Below are 13,738 nucleotides of genomic sequence, written 5' to 3'. Positions count from 1 at the left end.
TTTTTGGGGAGGACTATAATAAAATTGATAATTCTCTTGCTACTATGAATAAGAACCAAAGAAAGAAAACACAAGTTATTCATATTGAAAATGAAAGATACCTTTAGACATTAAATAGATTATAAGGCAACATTAAGAACAAATATATGGCAGTAAATTTAAAAGTTACACAAAATGTTAAGCTAGGAAAATTATTTTAAAGTTATAAGTTACCACAGCTAACAATTAAGAATCTGAATAACTTTACATCTAATATATAAATTGCATTGACAAAACCTTCCACAAGAAAACCACAGCCGAGATGGCTTCACTGGTAAACTCTATATAATTTTTAAGGAAGAAATGTTAGTAATCATTAACAGAGAAAGGTGAACTGTTTCCTAATTCATTTTATGAAACCATTACCTTAATATCAAAACCAGACAAAGACATTACAGGAAAAGAAAACTGCAAACCAATATTTCTTATAACCACAGAGGCAGAAATATTTTACAAAATATTTGCAAGTTAAATTCAGTAAAATATAATAAAATATATGCATAAGCATATATATAATATACCTTATGGTCAAATGAGATTTATCCAGGAATACAAGGCTTGTTTAACAGTTTATAATTGAGTATTGTAATTCACCATGTTAGTACAATAAATGAGAAAATTTATCTGTTCATTTCAGTAATTGAAAGAAAAAGCATTTGACAATATTTAACACACGTTTCAGAAGTTTGTTTTTTTTTTTTAATTAAACTCGCAGCAAAGCCACAGTAGAAGGAAATTTTGTCAGCCTGGTAAAGCACATTGCTAAAGAACGTACAACTAATATTTTATAATTAAAGACTAAATGCTTCTCTCCTAAGATCAAGAGCAAGGTTTACTCATTAACAGCACTTTATAGAAGATATGCAAATAGCCAATAATCACACCAAAAAATGCTCAGTTTCATTAGTTATTAATTATCAGGAAATACAAATTGAAACCACAATGACAAACTACTTCATACCCAGTGGAATGGCTAACATTAAAAAGATAGAAAATTCTAATTGTTGGTAGTGATGTGGAACAACTGGAACTCTGGTGGAATGCAGGATGGAACCATCAACTTTGGAAAAAAGTTTGGTAGTTTTTTATGAAGGTAATCATACACTTACAATCTAGAAGTTCCATTCTTAGGTATTTGCTTAAGAGAAATCAACACATATTTATAAAAAGGTTTACAGAGTAATGTTCATAACAGCTTTATTTATAGCAGAGAAAAACCAAAACAACCTAGTTGTTCATAAACTGGTGAATGGATAAACAAATTGTGCTATATCTGTATGTATTAGTTATCTTTTACAGTTAACAAATTATTCAAAATTTAATGATTTAAAAAAACAAAATTTGCTATCTCACAGTTTATGTAGGTCAGGAATCTGGGCATGGCTTAGCTGGTCTCTAATGGGCTGTAATAAGTGTCATCTCAAGGCTCCACTAAAAAGGATTCACTTCTGGGATCGCTGATATGGTTGCTGGCAGGATTCATTTCTGTGTGGGCTGTTTCACTGGGAGCCTTATTTCCTCGCTCATTCTTGGAGGCAGCCCTCAATTGCTTGTTAAGTCTACCTCTCCATAGAGCACTTCACAGTAAGGCATCTGGCTTCATAAGAGTGAGCAAGTTAGAGCGCAATAGAGGTATGCTAGCAAAATGGAAGTCACAATCTTTTGTAACCTAACTCAGAAATGATATCCCAATACCATTATTGTATTCTCTTCATTAGAAGTAACTTGGTACAGCCCACACTCAAGGGGGAGGGGATTCCCAAGGGCATGGATACCATGAGGTGGGGAGCATTGGAGGCCATTTCAGAAGCTGCCTATTGCAATATATAATGGAATACTACTGAGCAATGAAAAGGAACTCTGTTGGTACACATAACAATTTGTACAACAATCTCAAAAACATGCAGAGCAAAAGAACCCAGATGTAAAAGAGAACAGACAAAACTAATCTTTAGAGTAAGAAGGAAGAGGTTGGGGTGGGGATAGGTTTTTGTTTCAAAGGGATACGAATAAACTTTTAATGATACAAGAAATGTTTTGTGTATTGATGTGGTTATAATAGTTTATATATTTGTCAAAACTCATAAGTGAATTTTACTATATATAAATCATAATCCAGTTAACTTTTATTTTTAAAGTATGCTGTTGGATTCGATGAACTGTTCTTTCTTTTTTTTTAAAAATCTTTTTTCCCAGTTTTATTGTGGTATATTTGATATACAACACTGTGTAAGTTTAAGGTGTACAGCATCATGACTTACATATGTTGTAAAATTATCACCACAATAAGTTTAGTTAACATCTATTATCTGATATAGATACCAAAAAAAAAAAAAGTTTTTTCTCCCTGTGATGAGAACTTTTAGGTTTACTTTCTTAACATCTTTTAAATATACCACACAGAACTGTTAACTACAATCATCATATAATATACCCCCACTACTTACTTATATTGTAACTATAAGTTTGTTCCTTTTAATCTCCTTTGTCCAGTTCCTTTACCCTCCACTCCCTGCTCTGGTTACCATAAATCTTATCTTTTTCTATGCGTTTTTTTTGTTTTTTTTTTTAAGATTCCATATTTGATTTAAACAGTATTTGTCTTTCTCTGTTTGACTTCTTTCACTTAGCATAATGTCCTCAAAAATCCATCCATATTATTACAAATGGCAAAATTTCCTTCTGTTTTTAATATTCCATTGTGTGTGTGTGCATGTGTACCACAACTTCTTATCCATTCATTTATTGGTATACACTTAGGTTGTTTCCCTATCTTGGCTATTGTAGATAATGCTGCTATGTATATGGGGATGCCAGTAGCTCTTCAACATAGTGTTTTTGTTTCCATCATGTATATTCCCAGAAGTGGAATTACTAGATCATGTGGTATTTCTATTTTTAATTTTTGAGAAACTTCTATAGTGTTTTCCACAGTGGCTATATCAGTTTACAATCCTACCAAAAGTGCCCAAGGGTTCCATTTTCTTCACATCCTTCTCAGCGTTTGTTATCTCTTGTCTTATTGATGATAGCCATTCTGACAAGCATGAGATGATATCTCATTGTGTTTTTAATTTGCATTTCTGTAACAATCAGTGATGCAGTAATTAGTGAGCACCTTTTTTTGTGCTTGTTGGCCATTTGTATATCTTCTTTGGAAAAATTTCTATGCAGATCCTTTGCCCCTTTGTAAATTAGATTATTTGATGTTTTTACTATTGAGTTGTATGAATTCTTTATATATTTTGAATATTAACCTCTTATCAGATATATGATTTGCAATTTCAATGGACTGTTCTTGATGACATCTGCATATATCAAGTAACATACAGGGAGTACTGTAGTGGCAGCACCATCTTGTGTTACGATCTTTGGAGTCAGGCAGACTCAGTATGACTACTAGCTCTGAAACTGGCTACATTCTAGCTGCATTCTTCACTGCTCTAAATTGTTTTGGATATTCTTAAACCAATAACTACTGTTTATTGAGAAACTTTGCTGGCCAGGTATCATGCTAGATGCTTATATGTGTATTACCTTAATCAATACAACTCAAAATAACATTTTTGAGTCTCTTGTAAGTATTGGACACATTAATACAAAATATTTTCCATGCCTTATGTCATTTAATGCAGTAACCCAATGAGGTATTAGTACAATAGTCATCCTCACTTTACAAAAGAAGAAATTGATAACCAAAAGAGAATAATTTTTAAAATATGTGGAACTCGGTTTGCTGTCATGATTCTGGTTTTGTTTTCTATTCCTCACTACCTGTGGAACAAAAGACTATTTGTTTTATATGTTCCCCAAACTTGCTGCAAAGAGTAATTGGGACTTTAACTTAAAAAATCTTTTTGTTTATCTGTAAGAAACTTCTTTTAGGTTTTGAATGCTGAGTGGTGAGGATAAGTGTCTAAGGGGAAAGCACTGGGCAGATTTGTAAAAGCTTTAAAAGTTCCAGACAAGTACAGCTCTAGAAATAGCAACCTTAGCCACAAACGAAAAGGCAGTATTTATATGTATTTATACAAACAGAACAATCCTTTGTCAGTAGTAACATTTTTGAAGGCCAAAGTTGATAAAAGTTTATGTTTCTAAAATATAATTTTGAACCAGAATTCCTTTTATAATGTTTAATCACTATACGGAGTGCCCAGATAGGAATTTTCTTTAGGAAAGTAAAAAAATGTCACTAAGTCTTGAAGGGTTTGAGTGTAGCATTGCTTAGCTGAGGCAGCTGTGTTTCCATAGAACTTCTATAGCGTAAATTCCCCCCTGCCCCCCGCCACCTTTCTTTTCCTTTATCAGTATGGAATTATTTTTTTATCTTTTAATATGTAATATAATGTTTTTCAGTATTCAGTCACTTATAATTGGAATTGAATTATGTGTTAATCTCAAATTATAGACTAGCACCAACATAATAAAATCAGATGTATGAATTATTTGTACATTCTGATTCAACAATCTGTTTGATAAACTGTAGTACCAGAAATTAGCTGCTTGATTTATAAGTAGACTTGATTCTTGAAAAATAATTTGTGGAGTACTGGGAATATTGTGATTCCTCGCTGTTTCTCATTAGCATTGTGTTCATTTTTGCCTTTTGACCTTTCAGTTTTCACCGAATAATGTCCTTGCCTTTGGTTTGACTTTCCTTCGCAACCTAGTTATTATACTTTAAGCTTGGTTTAAACCCAGTTTTTCTTCAAGCTGGGTTTAAGGCTCATCTCTCTCACAAAGCCATATTTGATATAACACATTTTTTTCCCTGAAATTCTCTTTAATTCAATTTAAATTGTCTTCTAGATTATATATACATTGGCTTTATTTTTTTCAGCTTCTTTCATGGATGTTATTTTCTTTCATCGTTGGACCCTAAGGGTAGAGAAGATGGGCAATATTAGTCCCTGTTTTACACATGCAAAAACTGAGAATAGACAAGTTATTTGATTTCTTTAAGATAAGACTTCATTACATATCTTCATTCTAAAATCTGCTTCCCCCGTACTATAATGACTCAGGTTTTATACTTTACTAGCTACTCTTACCATATGCTGAGCACATATAGGTATTGCCAATTGATTGGTTTAAAATAGATTGTTTCTCTTAAAACCCCCAATCATGGTATCTATTTCTTTTAAAAAGTAATGCAGTTAATTAACTACTTAGTTAATTAGTTGTGGGGTCTTTTATCATAACTAATGTTGCAACCTGAGTTCTTCAAAGGGACAACATGTTGTTTGATCAAGTTTTGAAGTTTAGACTATTGAAATTTTTGTTATTCATTCATCAGACAAATGTCATTGATTGTGCACCATACGACTAATATGAATGCTATCCCTGGATATGGACAAATGTTGCATTATTTTGTTAGTAATATTCAATCTCTTCTTATTTATACAGGAGAAATTAAACAGATTCTAGAAAATGAACTTCAAATACCTGTGTCTAAAATGCTGTTAAAAGGCTGGAAGACTGGAGATGTGGAAGACAGTGTGAGTTTCTTAATTGCCTAGAAATAAAATTAGGTTATGCAGTTGACTAAATAATGTATCAAAACTGGTTTAACATATAACAGGAGTAGATTTGGTAATAATAACTTAGTTAAGAAATCAGCAAACAAAAGTTTTTCAAGCTAAAGTGTTTTTGGTAAAGCAATAACAGTTTTAAAGGCATACAGAATGTAAATGAAAACACTATATGGCATGCTTTTTCTGTCTCCAACTATTCTATAGGGGGTGATTTGGTACTCTTTTTGAGAGCTTTTACCTTTTTCTCAAATCTTGTAGGGTGCCAGTAAGTGCCCTGGAATAATAATTTACTGAACGATTTGATTACTTATTGACCTGAAGAAAGTCATACACAGTGTATATATATGTATGCCAAGTATTGATTATAGAACAAAGATAGTAATAGGAAAAGTTTTTAAGTTGGAAAATTTCAATGCTAAGAAGAATATATCTTTGTTTATTTGGCTAGTGGCAGGTACATGGAATGAATTATATTTCAAGAATTTTAAAAAGTGTTGCAATTTTAAGGTAATTGTTGCTATTCTCAAGGACCCAGTAGCAGCCTTAGGTATAAAATATTTCACACACTTTTACTTTTTTCCGACAGAGAAGAGTTGGGAGGGATTGAAAGAAATGAGTTAACTTTGAAGTTTTAGATGTTTGAGATGGAAATAATTATCAAATTTTTTTACACTAGTTACTGAGTCGATATTTGAATATCTAGGCTTAAACTTAGAATCTTTGATTTTTGGTTCAGTTTTTCTTTGTCAATGTCTTCTGGTAGGCATTGTGCTTTTAAATGCTTGTATTTGAGTTCACTCGATATATGGAGATGTTCTGAGTATTTGAAGATTTACAGGCAAGATATTTATAAATTTAGCTACCAAGTTAGTGATGTGCTATATTAGGGGTCAGCAAACTTTTTCTGTACAGAGACAGGTAGTAAATATTTTAGGCTTTGTGGGCCCTGTAGTCTCTTTTGTAACTACTCAGTTCTGCTGTCATAACATGAAAGCAGCTGTAGGCCATATGCGAAGGAGTAAGCATGACTATATTCGAATAAATCTTTATGGCTACAGAAAGCTGAAATTTGTATCATGAAATAGTCTTCTTTTCAATTTATTTCAACCATTTAAAAATATAAAAACTTTTCTTAACTCACAGGCAATATAAAAATAGGCAGCAAGCTGGATTTGTCCCATAGTCCATCATTTGCTGACCCCTGGTGCTGAGTGGCTATTCTAAGTGAAATGTGGATTTAAAAATAAAAAGAAGTGCTCACTTAGTAAATCAGCAATTTTGGCAGAAGTAAAACACCAAAATGCATTTGTTTACATAGCTGTATCATTTATTCATTCATTTGTTGAGAAACCTATGGATATGAATCATTCTCATGTGGCATTTTCAGTAGTTTATGAAGAGAAAGGCAGTCATTTTGAAAATGTCCTTAAAGCTATGTGTTCTAATATTCGAACATAGTCTATGTTACCAATAATATTTTCAGTTACTTATTTCTTTGTACTCTTTTCTCTAGGTGATTTCTGCTATTTCTATGCCATTAATATTCTGATTGCTCCCAAATTTTTATTTCCAGGTTATACTTCTATGAATTCCCATATCCAAATTGGTAATTCACTTTTGCACTTGCATATTTTATTGGCATCTTTAACTTAACATGTTTAAAATGGTGCTCTTGATTTTCCTTCCCATGCCATTTCTCCAACAGTCTTCCCCAATAAATGGCAACATTATATGGCTACTGCTAAATCCAAAAAGGTGGGCATCAATCTTTTCCCATTTAAAACACCTAATTCTTTGGTAAGTCCTATAGATTCTATCTCCAAAGTGTATATCTCAACCATGAGCACTTTTCATCATTTTTATTGCACTTGCTAATCCAAGCTATTAACATCTTTTGCTTGGACCAAAATAATAGCTTCATTTTTGTTTTCCCAGCTTCCTTTTGGGTTTTTCCAGTGCATTCTCTACACAGCAGCCAGAGGGTTTTTTAAAAAAAAAAAAACAACACAAATCCAATTATATTACTCTCGTTAAAACATAGCTTTTCATTGCACTTTGAATAAAATTTAAACTACTCACTATAGTTTAAAAAGCATTGTGTTATTTACTCTCTATTCACCACTACAAGTTTATCTTCAGCCTTTCTTACCCTCACTTTCCATGCTGCAGCCATAGAAACTGCCTTTTAATTCTTCTAATAGGTTCAAGCTCTTTACATCTTTACCTGACAGATGTAACTACCTGGGATTGAAAGAAATGAGTTAACTGAAGTTTTAGATGTTTGAGGTGGAAATAATTATCAGATTTTTTCACGCTAGTTACTGAGTTGATATTTTAATATCCAAGCTTAAACTACCTTGAAGGCTTTATCCCTGGTTCTTCTCTTGGGTGGCTCTTTTCCATCCTTCAAGTCTTAGCTTAAATGTTACGTTCTCTAACAGGGCTTTGTATAAAATTTGGCTCCCATCCCAGCATTCTCTATCAGAGCACTATGAATAAAAGGACCATATCTTTTTCTTTCATCATTACATATCCAATGCCTGGTATAATAGGCATCAAATAAATGTTCATGGAATGAATGAATGAATACTTGACTTAAAGTATCCATTTATTTAATCATGCCTCGTGTGGTTTGAGGGGGAAGATTCAGTGGGAAATCTTTGGATGATGGCATGGCAAAAGGACAATAATGACTTGATCAAGTGGTAAGACTAAGCATTTAGCAATAATCCACAAAGTAAAATAATGAAAGATAAAAAAGTAAAAATAACTTTCCCATGTTTATATGCATGTGTTTGGTTTGTTTGCATGTTAACTCTATAGAGAGAGCACAGATCTATTTCAAAATAACTTGCATATATTTGACATAAAGATTCAGAACTTCAGAGTCTCCTGGTAGATTCTGAACTTACGGGTTATTGCCTCCTACATGTTTTTTCAAACCATGGGTCACACAACCCATTAGTGGGTTGTAAAGTTGAATGGGTTACAGCCATAATTGAAAAACAAAACCAAAAATGAAATAGAAGATGTCAGAATGTATTGCAATTAATGTTATTTTTACTTAATACATAACTAATATGAATCAAAAGTAAATCCCAGTGCCCTTGGAGTAAGACTGTACGCTTAGTAAAATGGGCCCTCTTGTGGAGGGGTCAAGAATGAGTTCCTCATGTTCTATGCTTGGGTAAGATCATCCCTACCCAGGGTGTCCATGCTTCTCTCTGCAGGGCTAAGAGGACTTCCTAGACATCAGTTTCACCTTGCTTTCCAACACTTTCAGACTTGACATTATCATTTGCTATGATTCAGTCAGGACTAATTTCATTATGCCTTTTCCAGCTGTTTATGACAGTCACTGCAAGGAGTCTAAGATTCTCACATCTGCCCTCACTCATATCTCCAGTTTCTGCTCACCCGGCATCTTTATCTTTTTTCCTCTACAATGCCTGAAACTTTTTGCTATGCCCTGTGGAACTAATTCAGCAACTAATTTTTTAAGAAAAAATTTCTCCTATTGTCAGCCTCTTCCCTATACATTTTTTTTTCACCATCATCTTCTGACCGAAATCTGTCTTCCTGAGGACATTGTTTCTCTGTAGCCTTCTCAGTGTTCATTGCTTTTTTCCCCTAGCAGCTATCATATCACTGGATTAACTGGTAAAACATACAGTAGTCCCCCTTATCTGTGGTTTCACTTTCTGTAGTTTCAGTTAACTGTAGTCTGAAAATATTAAATGGAAAATTTCAGAAATAAACAATTCATAAGTTTTAAATTGCACACCATTTTGAGTAGTGTGATGAAATCTCTGATTGTCCCACCCTGTCCCACCCATGATATGAATCCTTTTGTCCAGCGTATCCACATTGTATGTACAGTACAAAAGACAGAGACCATATTCACATAACTTTTATTATAGTATATTGTTATAATCATTCTATTTTATTATTAATTACTGTTGTTAATCTCTCACTGTGCCTAATTTGTAAATTAAACTTTATCATAGGTGTGTGTGTTCAGTAATTTAAATCTTTGTAAATGATCCTTCCAACACCTTGGTTTCTTAATTCCTTGAACTTCTTTCCTACAAATATCTTTTTATCTACCCTGTCGGCTATCTTCTCGCGGTCTGATCATTTAATTACAACAGTTCTCAAATCTTAATTTCAAGCGTCTATTCTCTTCTCAACCGTCTCTCATCTTTCTAGCTCACTTCCTTTAATATCCTAACTCTAACAATCCTTCAGTACCATTCAGACCTTGAATCCATTGTTTCTTCCATCTTTTCATGATCATTACTTCTTTCATGTCCTTTCTTCCTTCCTTACAGTGGATTAAATTCCACAGTCTGTGTTATAATTGTTTTCTTGCATATAGCCTCAACTCTTGCTTCATGGATCTTGCTTGACCAAAATCCTTGCCTTGGATAAAGCGGCTGTGTCTGTCCTGTATCTTACAGCTAAATATGGCTGGAGATAAACAAAATGTTGCTGATTGGTGTATCTTTAAATTCATGACCATGATCTTCAGAGGGCCCCTTAATATTGCTAGGCAATCATAGTATGTTTACCTGGTTTATCCACACTCTCCTAAATGGCTGTTTTATACTTATCTTCTCCTTAGACCTTTAAAACACTTCTCCCCTCTTCTCACTCTCAGCGGATGACTTCGCTTTCTATGTTGTTTCACTCACAACATAAAGGCAATCACAACAGAACTTCCACAAGCTCCCAGCTTGGTCTCTGTTTATTTATCTGCATCTTACACACCTACTTGTCCTTTTCCTTCTGTTACTGTTGATGCCAATGCCAATCCAATCTCCTATCTAAGACCAAACCTCCATGTTTGCTTTGGATTACATTCTGTATTCCCTCTGGCCTATTCAAGGACTTTACTCTTTCTTGTCTTTCCTGCATCATCAATATTTTCCTCTAGTAGAACATTACCATTAATATTCAAACATGATGTTATTTCTTCCATTTTTCTCTTGATTCCATCTCCCCTTCCAGAAATTGCTTCATTTCTCTCGTCCCCTTGATGATAAAACTTCTCCTAAAGAGTTGTCTATATTTTTTGTCTTGCTTCCTTTCCTCCCACATTTCTCTCGAGCCCAGTCTAAGTAGGAACCTGCTAGTGCTCTTGTCAAAGTCACCAGCATTACTAAATTCAGTTATCTTCTGGTCATGGCTTTTAAGTATCATCTATATGCACTATCAATTTCATATCTCTAATTTATATCTTCATGCATGCTTGTTCCCTGACTTCCTGGCTGACATATCAGCTACTTACTTATTTTCTCCACTCGAATGTCTAATACACATTTCAAACTTACGTGTCCAAAATGGAAGTCTTCATTTGCAGTTGTTCATTCCAAATTCTTTTAGTTCATTATTGACTCCTTTCTGTCATAACCTATATCAAATTAGTCAACAAATCCTTTTGGTGCTATCTTTAAAATATATTCAGAATCTAACTATTTTGTACAATTTCTACTACCAACGCACTGGCACAAGTCATTATCACTATCTTAGTATATTTCTTTAGTCTCCTCTGTACTTTTACCTCTTCTGTTAACACCTTTCCTATCCATTTTCAACACAGCTGACAAAGTGATCCTTTTTAAACATATATTTAATCATGTCACTCTAATAGCTTCCCATCTATCTCATTCAGAGTAAAAGTCAAAGTCCTTACAATAGCCTAAATGACTCAACACATTTCCTGCCCTTACCATAATTGTGACCTCTTTGACTTATCTCCTCCCTGTGCTCATTTGTCTTCAGTTACATTGTACTTATTGTTTTTTTATTAAGCGTTTGCACTTGCTATTGTGTTTGTCTGAAATATGCATTTTCTTTATGTTCTCATGATTATTTCTTTAACACCTTCAAGTCTTTGCTTACTGTCATATTTTCCAAGTGAGAACCACTCTTATCACCCGGTTTAAAATTATATAACTCCCCAAACCCTTATCCCTCACGCCCTTTCCCTGCTTTATATTTAATCAAAAAATTATCACTTTCTAATACTCAGCTATATAGTTTACTTATTTTATTTATTCCTACTAAAATGTAAGCTCCATATGATCAGGCATTTTAGACTGTTCTGTCCACTGCTATACCCTCAGTGTTCAGAATAGTCTTGGCACAGAGTAGGTGCCTAAGTAAAAATCTGTTGAATAAATATGTATGTCCTGGGTTATGATGTAAAGATGTAAAAAATGTTTCTTAATGTGTATTACTGTCAAAAAAAGCTTGAAGTACATTAGCAAGTGTTTACCATCAAGATGAGAGTTTGAAAGGTATGAAAGGAGTTTTATGATAAAGAAATTTTGTGAAATTTTATACTGTTATCAAGATAGTAGGTCAGATATAGCCCAAGAGCAGTTTATTCACCACAGACAGAGTACTTTAACAACAACAGAATTCTCTGGAGTAAGAGTTAATTGACCTATCTGACCAAAGAAACACTTACTAGAGACCTCATCCAATTCAGGCTCAAAGTATTAGATTGAGGTGCTTTCGATGATCTTTTCTAGGTCTAATGACTTCTGAAAACCTACATTGCTAATTTTTGCTATAATGATCCTGGAATGAAGTGCATATTAGTTGCAAGGATATACTTCTTCAGTGAAGATATTAATGAGTCTTAACTGTGTTCTTAATCTATTTATATCTCTTCATGAGTTAAAGAATTTGTATTTTATTTTAACCTCATATTTATGATAGTTTATGATATATTGGAGAAACAAGGTTATTTGGATTCAGTAGTTCTTCTGTATTACCCTTTTAGGAAATTGTCAAGAGATGAAAAGTCAAAAATTACAATATTGACAATTTTTCAAGAACTATAGGAAAAAATTAATACACAATGTTAACAGTCATTTTGTTTTTATTTTTTCTTTTTCAGATGGTCTTAAAATCACTACATTTGCCAAAAAACAACAGTCTTTATGTTCTTACACCAGACTTGCCACCACCTTCGTCATCTAGTCATTCTGGGTAAGGTGTTTACTTTTTCTGTGAATCTTAAATGAAAAAAGTGTGGTTGTTAATAACATTGCTTTCAGCTCTATATAAATATCAAAATCAAATCAAAATCTTGCTGAAGTTTTAACTTACCAAAAATGGTTAACTATATAAATTTTCAAATTATCTTGTTTGAATAGTTTATTTGTTTGATTTTAATGGTGGAATCTTTTTTCCAAAGAAAACCTTTAGCAAAACTCCATTATGTAAAAAATAGTTAAAGATGGCACTGTTTGAAGGGGAAGGACTAGAGTTGGAGGGAAGAGAATGCGTAAATTGAACTCCAGTCTCTCCATTGGCTTAAGAAGGCATACTTTTGAGGAAAATTAATTGGGCATTGCAGAATGCAGCTTGAAAAACACACATTTTTTTTTTATATTGCTGATATTATTTCCTTCAAAAAATACTGTGCTCTATTATTTAAAAAAAAAAAAAAAAGCTCTAGAAGGCAACTCAGGCCAGATGATCAATTATTTATTTATTTACTATGAACTATGTGAAAATATCAGATATAGAGTTAATTCTCTCTTTTTTTTTTTTTTTTAAATTTCCATCCCCTTTGCCAACCATCAGCTTGTTCTCTATAATCTATGGCTCTATTTCTATTTTGTTTTGTTTATTCAATATTTTGTGTTTTTAGATTCCACATATAAGTAAGATCATACGGTATTTGTCTTTCTCTGATGTATTTCACTTAGTATAATATGCTCTGGGTCTACCCATATTACCAGAAATGGCAAGATTTCATTCTTTTTTATTGCTGAATAATATTCCACTGTATATATACCACATTTTCTTTATCCAGTCATCTATTGCCGGATACCTACGTTGCTTCCATATCTTGGCTATAACTAGTAATTCTGCAAAGAACATGGTAGTGCATATATCTTTTCAAATTATTAATTTTTGTTTTCTTCGGATAAATACCCCAAAGTGGAATTGCTAGATCATATAGAAGCTCTATTTTTCTTTTTTTTCTGAGGAATCTCTATACTGTTTTCCACAGTGGCTACACAAATTTGCAATCCCACCAACAGTGTACTAGTGTTCCTTTTTCTCCACTTCCTTGCTAGCACTTGTTATTTGTTGATTTATTGATGATTAACTATTCTGACTGGTGCGAGATGATATCT

At 33.1% G+C, this 13,738-nt stretch overlaps 1 protein-coding gene across 2 annotated transcripts in view; it reads left to right on the top strand.

The window, feature by feature from the left end:
• The window catches only part of FAF1 (Fas associated factor 1), a 377,081-nt gene that overhangs the window by 123,358 nt on the left and 239,985 nt on the right, over positions 1–13,738 (top strand). For both annotated transcript variants that reach the window (XM_011367679.2, XM_023535057.1), the window contains exons 5-6: positions 5,449–5,540; positions 12,487–12,578. In XM_011367679.2, coding sequence (XP_011365981.1) covers positions 5,449–5,540; positions 12,487–12,578 — 184 coding nt within the window. The remainder of the gene's footprint in view (positions 1–5,448; positions 5,541–12,486; positions 12,579–13,738) is intronic.

This window comes from Pteropus vampyrus, unplaced genomic scaffold (assembly GCF_000151845.1).
Source record: "Pteropus vampyrus isolate Shadow unplaced genomic scaffold, Pvam_2.0 Scaffold135, whole genome shotgun sequence".
Lineage (NCBI taxonomy): Eukaryota > Metazoa > Chordata > Mammalia > Chiroptera > Pteropodidae > Pteropus > Pteropus vampyrus.
Note: the sequence above shows the minus strand (reverse complement) of the source record. Positions and strands in the feature narration are given on the sequence as shown.